Raw genomic sequence first — 21,269 nt, 5'->3', positions numbered from 1 at the left:
GTGCAATTGTGTTGTAGTTTGAACATTCTTTGGCACTGCCCTTCTTTGGGATTGGAATGAAAACTGACCTTTTCCAGTCCTGGGGCCACTGATGAGTTTTCCAAATTTGCTGACATATGGAGTGCAGCACTACAGCCTTGTCGTGGTGAGGGGTTTGCATAACTCAATGTGTAGCCTGTGCAGGGCTACCCAAGTCGGACAGGTCATAGTGAAGCGTTCTGACAAAACGTGGTCCACTGGAGGAGGGAATGGCAAGCCACTCAAGCTTTTAAATTGAAGTATAGTTTATTGACAATGTTGTATTAATTTCAGGTGTATGGTATAGTGATTCAGTCCTATGTATATTCTTTTTATATGTGTATATATATATATATATATATTCTTTTCAGATTCTTTTCCCTTATAGATTATTGTAAAATATTGAGCATAGTTCCCTGTGCTATACAGTAGGTCCTTGCAATTGTCTAGTTTTTATAAAGGAGTGTCTATATGTTAGAGTCATAGTTTAAGCTACTTTAAATAATCTCCACTGGTGTTGACATGGCGCTGATTTCTGAGGTTCTTGAATGGCATATAGAATCTCTGTCATCTTCTACTTTATCCAAAGGTGGCTTCACATTGGCTTGGTCTTCTCCTCCTTCCTCCTCTTCTCCTCCTTCCTCCTGCTCTAGAACCTCCCAAGCAGAGGTAGAAGAGATCTAGGAACTCTGGTACTTAACTCTGTCTTTGCTCAGCTGCTACCTGAGTTCTCTTAGGCACATTCCTACTTGATCAGTTCTCATGTCCTATGGGAACAACTGCTCTTCCCCCTTTTAGCATCTACTTCTCCATCTGCTTTAAAAAAAATTTAATTTAATTTGGCCACACCTTGCAGCATGTAGGATCTTAGTTCTCTGACCAGGGATCGAACCTGTGCCCCCTTTGGGAAGTATGGGGTCTTAACCACTGGACAACCAGAAAACTCACTCTCCATCTTCTCTCCACTGTAGTACACACACACATGCAGACACACACAGATGTATGCACACACAAATAGCTAGTGTTTATTCAGTGTTACAGAGGAGCCTGACGTGCTACAGTCCACAGGGTCACCAAGAGTCATACATGACTTAGTGACTGAACAACAGCGGCAGCAACACTCAGTGTTAACCGTATGCCAGGGCTGTGCCAAGTGCTTTCCAATGCCGCTCTTAGAACAACCTCTGGGTTAAATACTCAATTATACTGATTTCCTAGATGAGAAATCTAGGACACGGAGAATGTGGTAACTTGGTCAAAAATATTAGCGTGGCATGGAACTGTACTGCAGGAACACACCAATTCCCACATCTCCTGACTTCCAAGGAAAGACTCATTTCCACCTTGTCATAGTCCGATGAGGGCATCTGGTCTCCAGGTGGCAACTCAGGGATCTGAATGGTCTGTATGATGTACTGAGAGCGGTGCCTGGACGTGTCTTAGATCACTTCTGCTACCTGCCATTTGCCAGAATCTGGTCACTTGGTGCCTAGAGGCTCTGCCTGGGAAGGGAGTCAGTGTGGTGAGCGCACCCATGGTCTCTGCTGTGCTGGGTACGTGTGCCGGTAACTGTTGCACTGGGTTCTGAACCCAGGTCCTCTGTGTCCCAAGCCCATGTTCTTGATCATCTTACCACACTCTTTTCCTATATGTTCAGCCACACTGTGAGCTGAGGATTTTCCTGGTACAAACATGTGATTCAAGACCACGTCATGCTTTCAGCTTTCTCCTATCAAATAGGACCTTCTGAAGAGCAGAAACATTAGGCCATTTTGTCCCCAGAGAGGGGACTGGATGCTTGAAATGAGGCATTTTCTACTCAGTTTAGTTCCGAATGTCCTTGAAAAACTCATGCTTCCACAAGAGAGTTCTATTTCCTGTGTGAAAAAAAACTATTTACAGGTTAATTAACATCAATTAATTGACCTCTGAAGCTCTAGCTCTGTGCATAAGAACCCTCCAACAGTGGGAAGTCTGTTTCTTTTTCAAAATTTATCCCGCTGTGCTTTCATTTTTGCAAGTCTGATCACGAGGCATGGTTTTGTTTGATGAATGAATTAATTCAAGCCAGGTTCTTGTCAGCAGAGAACAGAAGTTTCAGAAAGTCTCTTCACAGAGACATTGTATTAATGCCATGCTCGTTTCTCTCGGGAGTGTTTCTCGGTAAGTAAAAATATTATTTTTAGCAAAGAAGCTTTTGCTGTAGTTTTGATAATATTTTGGTATTTTGCTTTAATTTTTACATCAAGCCAGTACAGAGAGGATTTGTGCATCATCGGTAATCCAGAGATGTTCGAAGATGGCAGATTGGATGCTGAGTCAATTAAGTAATAGACTCTGCTGTCGTTTTCATTTTGATTTTTGTGCCCATTTCTTGGAAGCAGGAATTAATTTTCTTAAATAGTGAAACCCTGATAAATATTTTATGCATAGGTGTACAATATGAGATGAATTGTAGATTATGGTCAATCAAATTTCTATTTGGGGGGAATTTTTATTGAGGGTGATTGATATTTTTCTGGAAACATTTTGGCAATATTTTCAAAAGGAAGGGGATTGTCAGTAGTACCAAATACTTCAGGAGGAGCTAAGGGAAGGTTATTGACTGTGGCCACAGGTTTGTCCAAGCCATTGGCGGCCTCTTGTTTACACTGAGGTGATAAGGGCACCTCAGAAGCTTTGAGGTCTCCCTGAAACACAACATCCAGGGATAGAGGCAAGGAAGGGTACCTGGAAGTTACCAAACACGCTGAAGGGCAACCCACATGTGGAGACAGTCACAGTCACTCGGTTTTTATGTGGCCTAGAAACTTCCTTGGTGGCTCAGATGGTAAATCCGCCTGCCAATGTAGGAGACACAGGTTCCATCCCTGATCCGGGAAGATCCCACATGCAGCAGAGCAACTAAGCCCGGGCACCACAACTATTGAGCCTGTGCTCAGTCCACGTGCCCAAAAGCCTGTGCCCACAATGAGTAAAGCCACCACAGTGAGAAGCGTGTGCATCACAGCTAGAGAGTAGCCCCCGCTCGCCACAGCTAGAGAAAAGCCTGCGAGACAATGAAGACCCAGCACAGCCAAACATAAATAAATAAAATTATTTTTAAAATATGAGAACACAAACTCCAATTCTGGTGACACATCTACACATAGTAGGTGCTTAATAAAGACTTGTTGAATGAATGAATGAATGAATAAAATGAGAAGGGATTCTACCCAGCGCACCTACATATGTATTGAGGGCTGGGTACCCTTACTTCTCTCTTTACACACTGTGTGTTTTTTCCTTCCATGTCAGACTGTGGCTGGCCTGGGGGTGGTGCTGATCTATCATATGACTCATTTCTCCATCCCGGGTTGGTGCCATGCCCTGTGCTTTGCTCATAGTAGACACAGGATTTAACTTCTTTAATCAGAATGTATTTTATTAAAAAACCTCCTAATTCTGAGAAGGTGATTTTTTTCCTCCAAGGAGCTATTCCTTTTTTTCTGAAAAGAATGGCTGTGGTGCACCACTACCACAATATTGGAAGTGTTGTACAAAGCCCATCTCAACATCAGTGCGCTTCATTGTTTCGCCTAGTTGATGATTTCAGCCTACTTTAAAAACTCATCATTTCCGGGGTGAGGGGAACTTGGCGTGTGTTGCCATCCCAGCTTCACTCTTTTAAACACCAAGGTGCCTGTGAGTGGGGGTTTGGAGTTTGTCATCTCCTCCTGGAGAAAAATCCTGAGTGGAATTTGCTGGGTCCCTACACCTACTCTCGCTCAGCTTGAGTGCTGAGTTCTTGTGCAGATGAGTGCAGGTTCTAAGAGGTGGGTTAGTTCAGTTTCAGGATGGAGGGGGCCTTGGAAGGAGCCTCGGAACCCACCTTGCTCATCTTTCTTTCTCCTTCTGGGATCTTATGCTTCCACACTTTTCTGGCTTTCTCACCCTGCCACCCGCCTCCCCCATTCCAGCCCTGATTTCTAGTCCGTAAGGACTGGAGGTCTCAGCTCAAAACCAGTCCCTCAAACAAGCAAGGATTTCTTAAGTCCTTGGGGTGGCTCTGTGTGCTCACCTCCTCCCTGCCTTCCCCTCCTCTCCCTCCTTCCCTCTGTCATCCTCCTCATCACTGCTCTATGTCCAATTCATAATTTTCTATTGGACTCTAAAGAAAGCTGAGTGCCAAAGAACTGATGCTTTTGAACTGTGGTGTTGGAGAAGACTCTTGAGAGTCCCTTGGACTGCAGAGAGATCCAACTGGTCCATCCTAAAGGAGATCAGTCCTGGGTGTTCATTGGAAGGACTGATGCTGAAGCTGAAACTCTAATACTTTGGTCACCTGATGCAAAGAACTGACTCCTTGGAAAAAACCCTGATGCTGGGAAAGATTGAAGGCAGGAAAAGGGGATGACAGAGGATGAGGTGGTTGGATAGCATCACCGACTTGATGGACATGAGTGTGAGTAAGATCCAGGAGCTGATGATGGACAGGGAAGCCTGGCGTTGCTACAGTCCATGGGGTTGCAAAGAGTTGGACACGACTGAGCGGCTGAACTGACGCATTATGAATCTACTTCTCCAAGGTTATGTAGCGTCCTGCTCACGGATGCCAGGGCTCTCTCTTAGCCCTCCTCTCTCTCACAGCCTTGTTCTCCTGCCTTACAGAGGACTGCCTTGTGTGCGTTCTCCAGGGGCCTCTCCAGCCTCCTCCCCGCCTTCCTTTCCCTCCTGTTCTATCTCTAGAGCTCGGTCCTTACCACCCGCTCCAGCTGTCTTCTCCTTCCTGGGATAGCAGCCACTCATTCCAAGCTATCACCTCTAAGTGGATGGCTTCCAGACCCATCCTTGCAGCCTGGCCAGTCACCCAGTCCCAGCACCTGCACTGGGCTCAGAGAGATGCTCTGCTAACCCTTAGCCCCCTCCTCAGACTCAACTCCAGACCCTCCTCCATCAGCCTCCCACACAGGCTTTCAAGCCTCACTCTCCCCCCGTGGCTCCAGGTTCCATCATCGGTGCCATCACTTCCCTCATGTCTCGGGCTGCAAGCTCAGCCCTGATTCTTGCCCCCCACCCCCTGCTACTTTGTTTATTTCTGGACAGTCTCCCCGTTTATGATGGTTCCCTATCTGCCATGCACACTGCTTCCTTCCAGTGCCCTGATTCAAACCTTGTCATCTGCTGCCTGAATGACTGTGATAAGCCTGTCACCCTCGCCACACTGCCTTGCTTACAACTGCAGGGCAACCTTCCAGAAGCCCAGGACCGGAGCCCAGCCGAGGGCGAGCAAAGCCTGCTCTTGCTACTCATCCTCGGTGTGACCTTGGGGGAAATTAATCTCACTGGGTCTCAGCTTTCGCTCTGTGAATCGAGCTGGGTGACAGAAGCCACAGCTCACAGTTCAGTGGGTAAGTGATGCACGCGGGGTGCTTGGAAGGGTACCCGGGGCGCTTGGCGAGTGTCACTGGATCTTACTGTTGTCACTGCTGTTGAGTCCACAGTCGGATGCCTTGCACAGAGCACTTCTGTACTTCCCTCTGGCCAGAGATTTGGCTTCAGCTCCTTCTGTGGCCTCCCTCTCTGGGGAGCCAACCTGGACCACGGGGGACCCTCAGGACATCCTTTTGTCCTCTGCTAAGACCCAGAAGAGCCAGACCTGAATGGGTCACTCCCTGCCATGGTCTCTGCCTCAGGGCTGGCCTGGCTCTCACAGTCTTTCCAAACAAATCTCATGAAAAGGAGAGAAAAGACCCGGGAGGAATAAATGAGTGTGGGATTTGGAGTCTGCGGTCCTGGGTTTAACTCCAGGCTGAGTCACTCACCGATTCTACCTTACTCCTCTGAGCCCAAGTTGTCTTGTCTGCAAAAAGAAACCTTACTGACCTTATAAGGGTTAAAGAGAACATATCCGCACACACATGTGCAAACGTATATAGACATACACATACATACACACCCATATACTTATATACACCTAAGCACACGTCTGCATCTACATGCATACATCTGGCACAGAATAGGTGATCCATAAAGGGCACTGGTATTAAAAAGCAGAGACATTACTTTGCCAACAAAGGTCCGTCTAGTCAAGGCTATGGTTTTTCCAGTAGTCATGTATGGATGTGAGAGTTGGACTATAAAAAAGCTGAGTGCCAAAGAATTGATGCTTTTGAACTGTGGTGGTGTTGGAGAAGAATCTTGAGAGTCCCTTGGACTGCAAGGAGATCCAACTAGTCCATCCTAAAGGAGAGCAGTCCTGAATGTTCATTGGAAGGACTGATGTTGAAGATGAGGCTCCAATATTTTGGTCACCTGATGTGGAGAACTGACTCATTTGAAAAGACCCTGATGCTGGGAGAGACTGAAGGCAGGAGAAGGGGATGACAGAGGATGAGATGGTTGGATGGCATCACCGACTCAATGGTCATGAGTCTGGGTAAACTCCGGGAGTTGGTGATGGACAGGGATGCCTGGTGTGCTGTGGTCCATGGGGTCACAAAGAGTCGGACACGACTGAGCAACTGAACTGAATTAAACTGAAACAAGGGTAAGAGGAAGCACGTGAGAAGGATCAGAGTTTGTGTTCTCCTCTTTGTCTCCTTGAGGCTGTACCCATCCCTCCTTGCCCCTTTCTGCTTGTCCATTTGGAGTCACCTCATTCTGTCCAGAACAGAGCCCCTGTTCCCAGTGAGAAGGGCGGGAAGTCTTAAGCTTTCTTCCCAAATATAGCAAAGGAGAACAAGAAGCAGCACTCCTTCTTCATGACTGTGCTGCATTCGGAAACCTTCAAAGGCACCTTGCTGGTGACCCCGTGCTGCTCGCTACACAGATTTGAGCTGTCACAGCCTGGCCTGGGCTCGGCCTTCATCCCCTCGCCCGCTCCAGGAGGTCAAGCCTCACAGGGCACCACATGGGCCTGACTTGGTACCAGGTGCTGGATTTCCTCTCACTGTGTTTCATTGTTTGCTATGAATGTGTCTTCTCTCCTCTTCTGGAGTGTAAGCTCCCTGCAGGCAGGAACTGTTTCTAAGCATCCTTTAGACTCTTTGCTTGTGACTGTTTGCTAAGTCACGTCAGTCGTGTCCGACTCTGTGCAACCCCATAGACAGCAGCCCACCAGGCTCCCCCGTCCCTGGGATTCTCCAGGCAAGAACACTGGAGTGGGTTGCCATTTTCTTCTGCAATGCATGAAAGTGAAAAGGGAAAGTGAAGTCGCTCAGTCGTATCCGACTCTTAGCGACCCCATGGACTGCAGCCCACCAGGCTCCTCTGTCCATGGGATTTTCCAGGCAAGAGTGCTGGAGTGGGGTGCCATTGCCTTCTCCATGTGACTGTCTGCTCTCTCCAAATTCTTTCTGAAAGAAGCAATGAATGCCTCCTCTATGCGTGCATGCTCAGTTGCTCAGTCTTGTCTGACTCTTTGTGAGTCCGTGGACTGTAGCCTGCCAGGCTCCTCTGTCCATGGAATTCTCCAGGCAAGAACACTGGAGTGGGTTGCCATTTCCTCCTCCAGGTGGTCTTCCCGACCCAGGGATCGAACTCATGTCTCTTGTGTCTCCTGCACTGGCAACTGTACCACCTTTTGAGTTAATTATACAAGCTTAGAATTCAACAGGTACGTCACTTTAAGTCAGACACTTGCCTAACATGTCTGCTTATTGTATCAGTTTTTTAATTAATGTTTTCTCCCTTTTGATTTCAATTTCTCAGAACATACTTAATGAAAAGCCCTTCCTTGAAATCTCCCCCTTTGTAACCACTAGATCAGGAGACAGAGGTATCATTTCTAGTCTGGCTATATTAATATTTCAATTAATATTTCTTATTTGGACTCTAGGGAAATGAGATGAAAGGGATTATTTTAAAACAGCAATGCATGGTGCTTATGCAGTCATTAATTACTTTATAATGAGTACCCATGGCATTCCTGGCTCTGTGCTTGGGGCTGGGGACAAAAGTCACCAACAGATGCTCTTCAAGAATAAGGAAGTTTCTATGGAAACAGTGCAGTGACAGGTATGGTAGTTGAGCCTAGGGGCTCTCCCACTCATGAAAAGAAAAAAACATGTCAACATGCAGCCAGTAAAGGCTTTTTGATGTTATATAATATTTGACTTTCACTTTCTGATCTTTTTTTTCTTTGTAACCTGCATCAGATATGTAACTCTTAATGAATACTATTAATATTTGATGTTTAAAAATGTGCTGCTAGTTTTCCAGATCAGTGGTTCTCAAACTTTAGCACCAACCCTGCTTCAGAGTCACCTGCAGGGTTTCTTAAAACTCATATTGCTGGGCCCCATCCCCTGAGTATTCTGTGGGTATGGGGTACTGCCGGCGAATTTGCATTTGTGGTGACTAAGTCCCCAGCTGCTGCTGCTGCTGTTGGTCTGGGGACTTGGGGAACCACTGCACTCCATTGCCTGTTAAAAGCTGAGAGAACAAACAATATTGGCATAATGCTTACCACTGTCAAAACCCTAAATTATTCAGGGACTTCCCTGGTGGTCCAGTGGTTAAGACTCTGTGCTTCCAATGCAAGGAGCATGGATTCGATCCCTGATTGAGGAACTAGGATCCCACATACTGCACAGTGTGGCCAAAATAAAAATCCTAAGTTATTCATTCATTCAAAAATATTGAGCTACCCACACTGTGCCAGGCTGGGTGCACTTGATAGAAATGGCTCCTGCTATTTGGGGTTGATCTCATTCATCACAACTGTCTTGGGAGCCAGGTGTGATTGTTATCCCTGTTTCACCCAGGAGGGGAATGAAGGTCAAAGTTAGCCCACAGATGCTTTCGCTCAGCTGATCATTGTGTCACCACCCTGACCTCTAACTCTCCAAACCGTTGTCCTTCCATTGTGCCTCTTGCCTCTGTGCTTATTAGATGTGGTTACTTCTTTTTTCTAACCTTGAGGTTAATTTTTCCAGTTCTGCTGAATGTCTGCTTTTTTTCTTGCTTTTCCATTGCAGATTCCCGTTTTAATTGTATTTTATTGATTGTCTTTGGCGCATGGGCCTCCTATATCTTCCTTTCTTTGCCTTTGGTTTTATGAGCATGTTTGCATTTGCTCAGATGTGTTTGTTTTTCCCTGCCAGCAGATCTTACTAGTTTTTTTTCTGTTAAATAATTTCTGCCTTCTGACTTTGATATCGGAGGCCTCTGAGATTGAATGTCTTGATGGCACACAGATTCCTGCTATTTATTGCTTGCTAATATTAGACACTTCATCTCTGTAGCGGCAGCTGAGGCCCTGCCCAGCCACTCTGATCCCCCCAGGGCGAGAGCTGAAGCTGGTGGGCTCTGTCGGTGGCATCAGGCTTTCAGTACAAATCCAGTCGTTTCGTCTCACTGCAGAGGCCAGGCTATTAAAAGACCAGGAATGTTAAAAATAGCTCACACCACAATTCCCACCTTGGAAGCTTTCAGGAGAGCTCTGCAAAGAAACAATTAGATTCTACCTCCCAGAGTCAAAGCAATCGCAGAAGAGTCTTTATTTCAGTAGAGAAATCATAACAATGGTACCAAAAAACCATTGTTGCAAAGAAGGAGAATGTTTAGAAAAACAACTGGTCAATTGCCTGGTTTTTTTTTTTTTTAATTGTCTGACTCATTTAGTCAGCGTTGTTTACACTTCATGCAATTTGCCATTGAACTCTGGCAGGTTTTCCTCCATTTGAAGAGTACAGCCAGTACATAGTGACTTGGGGGAACTGCAGGGTATATTTTTTTTATGTTGCTGTCAATCAAACAACACCAGGAGGATGTGGTTATCTTCAAACCATTCTGATGTTCACAGAGAAACATAGCTATTTTTCTCTTTATATACACTGATAAATTTTTATTATATTTATACTAACTACAACATAGTGTGAAATTAAATACTCAGGCTTTGTTGTTCAGTCGCCAGATCGTGTCCAACTCTTTGTGACCCCACAGACTGCAGCGCACCAGGCTTCCCTGTCCCTCACCATCTCCTGGAGTTTGCCCAAGTTCATGTCCATTGAATCGGTGATGCCATCCAACCATCTCATCCTCTGTTACCATCTTCTCCTTCTGTCTTCAATCTTCTCCAGCATCAGGGTCTTTCCCAATCAGTCAGGAGTTTGCATCAGGTGGCCAAAGCATTGGAGCTTCAGCTTCGGCATCAGTCCTTCCAATGAGTATTTAAGGTTGATTTCCTTTAGGATTAACTGGTTTGATCTCCTTCCTGTCCAAGGGACTCTTAAGAGTCTTCTCTAGCACCACAGTTCAAAAGCATCAATTCTTTGGTGCTCTGCCTTCATGATCCACATTCAATTCTCATATCCGTACATGACTACAGGAAAGACCACAGCCTTGACTGTACGGATGTTTGTCGGCAAAGTGATGTCTTTGCTTTTTAACACGCTTTCTAAGTTTGTTGTGGCTTTCCTGTTCCCAGGCTGTGTTAGACAAGATATAATCTGGTCACACACCCATTGAACGAATGAATCAGTTCAGTGCATCTCCTTACAGATGTCAGGTCATCTTCTCCATCTGGTAGGCTTCACTCACTAGCACGTGTGCTGCGTTTCATCTGACACCATTCCTAATGGTCGGACTGCTTTAAAAGCACTAAGCCTCAGTCTAGAGCTTTCTCAATCATCCTGTATGTCCTTGAAAGTCATCCTTATTTTATGTGTTTCCTGAGGCACAATTTTAACACTTATATCTTTTTTGTTATACAAAAATATTCTCCAAAGAGGCAATAGAACCCCTGTGATTCCCTAAGAGATCAGCATTTCCGATAGCATCTGTTTTTGAAGCAATTATTTTACTTACAAACTGACAACCACAATGATAAATTCTTCAATACCTTAAAGTTTTTATAGTCAAATAGTTTATTTTAAAATGGTCTCTAACTTGCTCAATGAAATGAAAGTCGCTCAGTCATGTTCGACTCTTTACGACCCCATGGACTATACAGTCCCTGGAATTCTCCAGGCCAGAATACTGGAGTGGGTAGCTTTTCCCTTCTCCAGGGGATTGTCCCAACCCAGGGATCAAACCCCAGGTCTCCTACATTACAGGTGAATTCTTTACCAGCTGAGCTACAAGGGAAGCCCCTTTAACTTGCTAGGAGTTATAAATATTCCTATGGATTCAGATTTGTAAAAATGTTCTAAAGGTGCTGTTTCCCTGTTTTGTAAAGGGTCAGTGTCTACATATGAGCAGACGAGAGGCATTGGAATAAAGCCAACGGTTTTTAGTCTGATAAGCTAAGGTCTCATTGACCTAAACTGGGCTTTCTCAATCCTGACATTAGGGTTATTTGGGGGCAGACAATTCTTTGTTGCAGGGAACTGTCATGTGTTTTGTAGGGTGTTTAGCAACATTTCCTGGCTTCTACCTAATAGATGCTGGAGCATCCCCAGGGTGGGACAATAAGCAGTGCCTCTGGACACTGTCAGATATTCCCCGGGGGTGAGAGTCAGCTGGTAGAGAATCACAGACCTAAGGAATTAAACTTGAATAGGGGCTTGGGCAGGAAAAAGGAGTTCTGTTTCAGGTCTGTTGATGCCTTATTTCAGGGAACTGTTGAAGGTGCTGAATGCTAAGTTGGAGAAGTGAGACTAATGTTCAAAAGAGAGTCAGCCTAGTTCCACCCACTTCAGTCTGCCTGGGGCAGGGGAATCCTATGTATCCCCAGATTGGAAATCAGACCATTGCAAAGCGCAAGGTGATTTTTGATAGCACATTTTTGAGGTTAAATTTTTATTTTAATAGCTATGCGTTCATTTTCATGGGTGTTAGGAAAAAGAATAACTAGCAAATGATGCCTATGATGTTCTGGGTATGATTGCTTAGGGAGAAGCCACATCTAACTTGAAAGGTATATGACTGTTATTAGGGTCAAGTGAAAGTGAAAGTCTCTCAGTCGTGTCTGACTCTGTGACCCCATGGACTATACAGTCCATGGAATTCTCCAGGCCAGAACACTGGCGTGGGTAGCCTTTCTCTTCTCCAGGGGATCTTCCCAACTGAGGAATCAAACCCAGATCTCCCACACTGTAGGCGAATTCTTTACCAGCTGAGCCACCAGGGAGGCATTAGGGCAAAAACTTTAAGCAGATGGGTTCATTTGTGCCAGAAACTGTTTAAGTGCTAAAGATTCAGCGATTAACAAGACAAAGTCCTGATTCTCAGGGAGTTTATGGTCTCAAGAGGGAACCAAAAAGGAATATCATTTCAGGTAATGATAAATCTGTTGTAATGGAGCATGCAGGAACCCTGGGAGGACCACAAGTGGCTTCAGAGATGAAGCCTTCATCCCACAGCATCTCCTTTTAGATGGGGAGGCAGCCGGTAGATGTGCGTTTTGTGGAGTACTGCGTGCATGCTAAGTCACTTCAGTTGTATGCCCTCTTCCAGGGGATTTTCCCAGCACAGGGACAGAACCCGTGTTTCTTACATCTCCTGCATTGGCAGCCGGGTTCTTTAAAGTTAAGTACTAAGGTGAAGAATAAGGAAGCTTCCCTGGTGGCTCAGACAGTAAAGAGTCTGCCTGCAATGCAGTAGACCTGGGTTGAATTCCTGGTTCAGGAAGATTCCCTGGAGAAGGAAATGGCAACCCACTCCAGTATTTTTGCCTGGAGAATTTCATGGACAGAGGAGCCTGGAGGGCTACAGTCCAGGGGGTTGCAAAGAGTCGGAAATGACTGAGCGACTCACACTTTCACTTTCAAGAGACACAAGGTCTGAGCAGGTGATTCCTGAGTGGAGATCTGACTAGTGGGAGAGAACAGCCACAGAAGGGTGCAGGGTCAGAGGGAACAAAGGGATGGTGGGCTGTGGTTTCTGATGTCTTAGGTGGGCTCTTGTACACATGGAAGACTATCTGAAATAATCTTTGTGTTTTTTTTCCTTGCAAGAATTAAAGTTATGAACAATAGTGATTCTCAAGCCCCATTGAACATCTCCACGTGCGTTGCTTTAACCCTGTTTTTCAACTTTAAATGCATAAAAATTCAATTACTCAGCTATGCATTTTAATTTTAATCCTAGGTCTGATAGATGCTCTCATGCACCACACTTTTTCCAGGGTGACAGCTTTGCACACCAGCATGCTCAGATCAGCCTAAGCCAGACACCCAGTGGCAGTCACAGGGCTCAGGTCTCTGTCATGACATCCTCCTCTGTTTACTTGGTTCCATCTCTTTCTGAGTTAGGAGACTCATCCTACCGAGGGAAGAGCTTTATTATCTCTGGCAGATTCCAGTTCTTCACCTAGGTGAGTTAGATTTGATGCTTAGACAACCAAGGTTGTTTCCAGGAAAGTCGGCTGTCTTACAAGACCGGGGCATCGAGGGCAATTCTTCCCCTATCAGTGATGAACACACAGGGGCCATCCTTTTCCTTACTGTCTCCAACTACAGTTAGCTCTGGGCTGGACCCTCCAATGGGTCCTGATTTTTCAGCAGATTGCACAACCCTTGGGTTCAAGAGAAGTCTTGACCTAATTGTTCTGATTTTGTTTGGAACCCCCACAAAGATTGTAGCCAACTTCCTTTTCTGTTTAGTTGGATTTTGCATTTTTTTTTAGCTTCTCTAAAACATTTTTTCATCTCCCTAACTGGTTCTAGAGGTGACTTACATGTTATTATGTTAGGTCCTCTTTGCCTTATGTATTTCAGTTTTAACCTCTCCTCTCTTATCTCCTGATTTTATAGGTGAAATTCCACTGTGTGTTCACCTCTTCCCCTTCCCTCCCTGCCAAAGCTAGTTGCTAATTTTCTTCTCAATAGTTTCTGTTACACAGTGGTTTAACATTAGCACCATCTAGCTCTTTCTAGGATAGGGTCATAACTGATTGTCTTGAATCCTGTCTCCCTCTCATATCCTTTTGTGGTCCTGCGGCCACAGCCCCAGAACAATGCTGAAGTCTGAAAAGGAGCTGGGCCTGTTTGACCCAGGCGGGCTGCAGTACTTTGGTCAATGGGGAGAATGGGAGGATGAGGGGGCAGAGGCCAGGACATGGTGTGGTTTTGAGTCATGGGGTAAAGTGTTAGGGTTTTATTCCAAGCTTTTGGGAAGCCATCCTGAACATTCTATGGGTAGGACTCCAATACTTTGGCCACCTGATGCGAAGAGCTGACTCACTAGAAAAGACCCTGATGCTGGGAAAGATTAAGGGCAAGGGGAGAAGGGGACAAAAGAGGATGAGATGGTTTAATGTCATCACCGACTCAGTAGACATGAGTTTGATACATACACGTGTGTGTGTGTGTGTGTGTATGTGTGTGTGTGTGTGTGTCTGTGTGCTAGAACAGATCCTCCCTGACATATCCCAATGGCACCACTTACTACTGCTTGCATCCACTGGGTTGACTCCATCACTGGCTTGACCATCTACTAACAAGGTCCTTTGGGTGCCTGTCATTGCTTTGGTAAGATAAAGAAACATTATTAATGGTTGGCATAATTACTTCATTCCCCCAGACAGAGACTGGCTTTCAGCAGGATGGAAGGAAGAACTCAGGCAAAGCTTTAATGATCGAATCATCTTTTTTCATTTAAAGTCCTACCAATCACTTATTTAGTTTTGACTCCATGGTTATGACATAAATTAAAAAAACAAAAGACACAGAAAGGGAGATTTGTGAGCCTTAGGTATCCAGCTGAGAGTATCACAAGTAGCTCAAGGTCAGTGATTTGTCTGACAACTGCAGGTAAACCTACTCTCTGTTGCTGTTCGGTCACTAAGTTGTATCCAACTCTGCAACCGTATGGACTGCAGCACAGTAGGCTCCTCTGTCCTTCACTGTGTTCCAGAGTTTGTTCAAATTCATGTTCATTGAGTCAGTGATGCTTGTCCTCTGTCTTCCCCTTCTGCTCCTGCCTTCAATCTTTCCCAGCATTAGGGTCTTTTTCCAATGAGTCGGCTTCTCACTTCAAGTGGCCAAAATATTGGAGCTGCAGCCTCAGAATTAGTCCTTCCAATGAATATTCAGGGTCGATTTCCTTTGGGATTTTTAAAAGCATTTTATTTATTTATTTATTTAACACCCCAAACACTTTGTATCGGGGTATAACTTATTAACAATGTTGTGGTGGTTTCAGGTGAACAGCAAAGGGACTCGGCCATTTCCTTTAGGATTGGCTGGTTTGAGCTCCTTGCTGTCCAAGAGACTCTCAAGAGTCTTCTCCAGTACCACAATTCTAAACAGTTCTTCAGCTTTCGACCTTCTTTGTGATCCCACTGGTGGCTCAGACAGCAAAGCATCTGCCTACAATGCGGGAGACCTGGGTTCAATCTCTGTGTCGGGAAGATCCCCTGGAGAAGGAAATGGCAACCCACTCCAGTACTCTTGCCTGGAAAATTCCATGGACTGAGGAGCCTGGTAGGCTACAGTCCATGGGGTTGCAGAGTCAGACACGACTGAGCGACTTTACTTTCTTTTCTTTCTCACATCCATACATGACTACTGGAAAGACCATAGCCTTGATTATTCAGACCTTTGTCAGCAAAGTGATGTCTCTGTGTGTTACTCTGCTGTCTAGGTTTGTCATAGCTCTCCTTCCAAGGAGCAAGTGTCTTTTAATTTCATGGCTGCAGTCACCATCTGCAGTGGTTTTGGAGCCCAAGAAAATAAAGTCTGTCACTGTTTCCATTTTTCCCCATCTATTTGCCACAAGGTGATGGGACCGGATGTCACCCACTGCTCTCTGAGGGTCTAAGAAATGACTCGCTTTTTCTTTAAGAGTCCCTGGAGTCAGCTTCAGGGTCTTCGTGGTTCCTTGCCCTCCACCTCTTCTCTCCCAGAGCTGGCTTCAGTCGGTCAGTGAGACCAGTGCAGTTGAGGGGGGTGCTCTTGGAACTTTGAACTCGCCACTGTCTTGAGCCAGTAGTAATACCTGGCCCTGTGTAGACAAGCATCAGCTGACCAACCTGCCACCTGCAGCTAAGGATGCTGGTAATTCCATAATCCCATGACCCCAGCCCTACCTCTCTGTCTCTCTGATCTCCAACCACACAGTCCTCCACTGTTGTTTCTCATCTCCAATTATACTGAACTCAGACATGCCAGTATGTATATGCTTTGTAGTCTAGCTAGTTACACAGGGTCTTTTTCTTTATAGTTCCATGTTTCTCATATTTTAAATATCTTTAATATAATCCTTTTAAAGCTCTGGAACAGAAAGCAATGCTAGTGACTGATCCTTGACCAGTGTTCCTCGTTGGAGGGGACAATTGGCATTTGAGTGATAAAACTGTTATTCTAGAACCATCTCAGGCAGTGCAGAGCTTCAGAATCTCTACCACAGAATGCCAGTGTGACCTCCAGATCATTATAGACAATCCCTGAACACATCACAAACGTGGTTTATTCTCTTAGACTGAAATCTTATTAAACTTGCTTGCAATATTGGAGCAATGAACAATACTGAAGATTCAATTTGCTTACAGGTTTAATATTAGATCAATTAGATAAGAACAAATTAAAAGCATGGGAAGATATGTGTGTTATCAGACAACATGGTTCTTAAAAAGAAATTGTTGCTATTAATATAGTTTTGAATATTTAATTAAAATTTTAAGTGGGACCAGATATTCATTAAGGAAGGCGTTAAAAGTGATCTTTGTGAAAATCACTTTTAGTTAGGGATGTATAATGAAGTCTTTATAGGTGAAATAAAATTTTCTTTAAGATACCCATAGGGATGATATGGAAATATGAGGAGACTGCTGCTGCTAAGTCGCTTCAGTCGTGTCCGACTCTGTGCGACCCCAGAGATGGCAGCCTACCAGGCTCTTCTGTCCCTGGGATTCTCCAGGCAAGAACACTGGAGTGGGTTGCCATTTCCTTCTCCAAGGTATGAGAGTGAAAAGTGAAAGTGAAGTTGCTCAGTCATGTCCGACTCTTCACGATCCCATGGACTGCAGCCCACTAGGCTCCTCTATCCATGGAATTTTCTAAGCAAGAGTACTGGAGTGGGGTGCCATTGAGGAGACTAGATGAAGTTAAATGGACAGAATGTTAATCTGAATTTAGACCTATTATTTGAAAATGTATTAACATAAATTTGTTAGAGTAAGATATTATCTTCTGAATTCTGGAATGGCTTTTTGTCCTGGTGTTTAGATTTTTAGATTACATAATTGTCTTATTTTTCCCATACCCATGAATTAGCTAGAGTCCCCTAGACTATTCCGTTATCAATGTGGACCATTTTTAAAGTCTTTATTGAACTTGTTACAATGTTGCTCCTGTTTTTCTGTTTCTTTTATTTGGCCAAGAGGCATGTAAGATCTTAGCTTCCCAACCAGGGATCAAACCAGAAACTCTTACATTAGAAGACAAGTCTTAACCACGGGACCACCAAGGAAGTCCTCCCTAGACTGTTTTAAAAAACACATAAAGAAGAGTAGAATTGCAAACAAGGCCTCCACATTCACAGTCTGTAATTTAGACTAGATTGGCAGGTCAGTGAAGCTCAGGCAAATCATCTCTCTCCTAACCTCATTGATTTATTTTTGCAAATATCAAGTATGGTGCTAATGACACTCCTTCAAAACTAATAATTCAGAAAGATAAGTTTTTATATACTTTATGTACATCCTGGAAAGATCAAAATGTTATAGTATGATTATAATTTAGTAGGAACTATCTGTACATAAATATTTGATAGGAATCTCTCCAAAGTATTAATAATTATGTCACTCAAATAACATGACTGAGGGTAACTTTTTTCTCTTTCTATTTTAAATCTTGCATTTTCCAAATTTTCTTTCATAATCATTTTCTACTTTAAGCTAAAAAACATAATTGCATGTTATTTCTTAAACTTGCCTTTTGGGAGGGCTTTGTTTTCAAAGTTAACAAAATATTTGGAATTTATTTAAGGCTTCTTGGCTGCATGGGTATTCAGTAGATTCAGGTCCTTTTTTTCTCATCACACATATGTGGTGATGTTATTATCTGACAAAACCACCATTGCTTTACAGGAAAAACTGAGTTGGGTTTGTGCTTCAAATTAGAATTAAGATGAATATAGAAATGTGATTAGTATTATGTGTCTCAACCTCATTAGCTTTAAAATGAAGGGCAAGGGGGTGAACACTGAGGGTCTTCTAACAGTAAAATATTACAAATTAAAAAAAATTTAATACCTATCTAGCAATTTTCCTAATGGTGTTTTTAAAAATAGGTAGTGAGATGACCATGGGAAAGTGACTGTCATCTCAGTGGTCAAGCAAGCGGGGGTGGGAAGGAGAGGGTGAGATGTATGGAGAAAGTAGCGTGGAAACATACACACTACCATATGTGAACTAGATAGCCAGTGGGAATTTGCGGTGTGACTCCGGGAACTCACACCAGGGCTCTGTAACAACCTAGAGGGGTGGGACTGGGGAGGGAGGTGGGAGGGAGGTTCAAGAGGGAGGGTACATATGTATACCTATGGTTGATTCATGTTGATGTATGGCAGAAACCAACACAGCTTTGTAAAACAATCATCCTCCAATTAAAAATTTAAAAATAAAAGTTTTAAAAAGTCATAAAAAAGACATTATAGAGACTGTTTTTCTCTAGGTCAGAAGAAAGGGACGGGGTGTTCAGTCTCAGCTTCTGAAGGTTCTGATATTTCAAAATAAAATGCAGAGCTAATGGTGAAAAAAAATCTCTCTTTGCAAAAAAGATTTTGCAAAGCAAATGACTTTTGAACTATGATTCTGAGAGGTGGAGGCATAGAGAATAGGCATTTGGACATGAAGGGGATGGGAAGGGTGGGATGAATTGGGAGATTAGGACTGACATACACACACCGCCTTGTGTAAAATAGTGAGATAGAGGAAACGTGCTGTATAGCTCAGGGAGCTCTGCTCAGTGAGGACCTAGATGGGAGGGATGAGAGAGGTGGGAGGGAGGTCCGAGAAGGAGGGATATATGTGTATTATATATATTATATATATAGCTGATTCACATTATTGTACAGCAGAAACTAACACAACAATGGAAAGCAAATATTCTTAAATAAAAAATAAAGCACTCTGTTTCTTGTTACAAAACCAAAGTGCCTGGGAGACTAGTGAAGGTTGCTGCCTTGGTTGGATAGGTACCAGTTAACTCCATCGACTTGCGGGATGGTTCGTGGTTTTGGGGACAGAGTGTTTTACACCTGTCTCTCGTTTCCTCAGGTTATACTGGAGAGCTCTGCCAATCCAAGATTGACTACTGTATCCTAGAGCCATGCAGAAATGGAGCAACATGCGTTTCTAATCTCAGTGGATTCACCTGCCAGTGTCTGGAAGGTCAGTATCAGTATCATTACAGGAATAACTTTCATTTTCCATTTTAAATCCTATATTAATTTGACGACCTTTGTACTTCAATTTTCTGAAAAACTCTCCTCAAGAGAACTTCCTACTTTGTCCCATTTATAAAACAAAATATAAGATGGCTCCTTTTTTGAAAGCTCTGTGCTAAAATAGCTTGGAAAGTATGTCTGAATATTAGATATAATCTCAAAATTTCTGCAGTTTTCATTTACACATTGAAAATGAACAACTTATAATAAAATGGAATTTTTGTATAATGACAAATTTCACTTGATAAGATTTCTTTTAAATTATGTGTTAGGTTTTTGATACCAATTTACATTAAAATTTTTTCACCATAAAGTTCACCTGTTTTTGTCTTTAAATCCACCTTATGACATCTTGGACACATATAGTCTCCTGGAAGGTCACATATTTAAGGCAATTTTTATTAAAAAATAGTCATACTGTTTTGATTTCACCTGAAGAAGCAGACAGATGGTCCTAGTTATGGAGCTGGTGTTAAGGAACAATTTTGCACTTGGAGGAAGTTTTGTTTCTATTTCTGCTTGGAGAAATGTTATGGAAAGAATTACCCTAAACCTTTAATATGATAAGAATAACATGATATTAAAGGTGTTTTCCCCCCTAAAACCAGCATGTAAGCTCCTTATGCACAGAAGGGACACTGACAGTTACATAGAGTCAGTTGACATCCTTTGCAGAGATTGCATGTTGAATCCTCGTGAATAAGGAAACATCTCTGTACTCATTAACCTGAATTACCTCCTGGCTTAGAGGCTGGACTGGGACAGTGGTACAGATGGAATCAAGACCACTGACTCCCAGGTAACCCCAGCGCCATGATGGGTGCTGCCTCGTATACTTTATGCTTTCATATTCTGAAGCCCAAACAGCCACTCAGGAAGTGGAGCCTTTTTCTGGCTTCTGCTCCCCTGGGCAGGGACAGGAGCGGGTGGCTGGGGTTCTCCTGGTTATCCCCCAGCTGTGCGTGCCTATGATAGACATGGTTACCATGACGATGGAGCTACAGGTGCTGGATGGCCTCCACTCTTCACTCGAGTGCCTTAAGCAAATGGGAAAGCTGGACAGGAGGATGACAGAGTCAGCACCAGTGGTCACTCATGTACAGAGCGCTGGGCGGCTTCTCAAAGCTTTGCCACAGCCCAGGTGAGTGGGTTGCCACCTAACCCGGGTTGTAGGCTGGGCTTAGAGTCAAAGGAAGGTTTCAGTGACTGCTGGCCAGTCACTAGTTTTCCTCCCCAACCCGATCGATCCTCCTTTTTCTGTCTTAAGTGGTTATGGGCCATGAGAACCCTGCTTCCCTCATAGGGCCATCCCGGGATTGAATGGGATTTTGTGGAAAGATATTTGAAAACTCCACAGTTCTTTATTATCATAGTTTTGCTGGAGAAGGTTCAGATCGGACCCCAGAGGCTCTGAGAAGTGGTGATTCGCACAAGGTCACACTGATAGTATAGAGAAGGAAATGGCAACCCACTCCAGTACTCTTGCCTGGAAAATGCCATGGAGGAGCCTGGTAGGCTACAGTCCATGGGGTCACAGAGAGTCAGACACGACTGAGCGACTTCACTTCACTTCACACTGATAGTAAAGCCAGACCCTTGAGCAGCAGCCCAGGAATTCTGTGTTCATGTGCGCTCCGTTTCTCTAGTTGATAAAGACTTGTTGAGCAAGTCCTGCATACCAGGCGCTGGACTGGGTGCTGGCCTGGAGGGTCAGAAAAGCTGAGATGGCCCCTCCTGTGATGCGGACACAAATAAGTCCCTAATCACAAGCCAGAATGTGTGCCTTTAAGATGCATGACGAGGATCTGCTTAGCCTTGGGGACCTAGAAGAGATGCCCACATGTGGAGAGTGAGTGAGGAGGAAGAGCGAAAAGTTGAGGGCATCCCCACAAGCAAAAGGAAAAGGGAGGAATGTGGGTGACAAGGGCTGAGTC

General features: G+C 44.2%; 1 protein-coding gene across 1 annotated transcript in view; it reads left to right on the top strand.

The window, feature by feature from the left end:
• Positions 1 to 21,269, top strand: part of DNER (delta/notch like EGF repeat containing) — a 379,213-nt gene that overhangs the window by 231,311 nt on the left and 126,633 nt on the right. The window contains exon 7 of the mRNA XM_069578468.1: positions 19,166 to 19,279. Coding sequence (XP_069434569.1) covers positions 19,166 to 19,279 — 114 coding nt within the window. The remainder of the gene's footprint in view (positions 1 to 19,165; positions 19,280 to 21,269) is intronic.

The sequence above is a fragment of the Ovis canadensis genome, chromosome 2, assembly GCF_042477335.2.
Source record: "Ovis canadensis isolate MfBH-ARS-UI-01 breed Bighorn chromosome 2, ARS-UI_OviCan_v2, whole genome shotgun sequence".
NCBI classification, from domain to species: Eukaryota; Metazoa; Chordata; class Mammalia; order Artiodactyla; family Bovidae; genus Ovis; species Ovis canadensis.
Note: the sequence above shows the minus strand (reverse complement) of the source record. Positions and strands in the feature narration are given on the sequence as shown.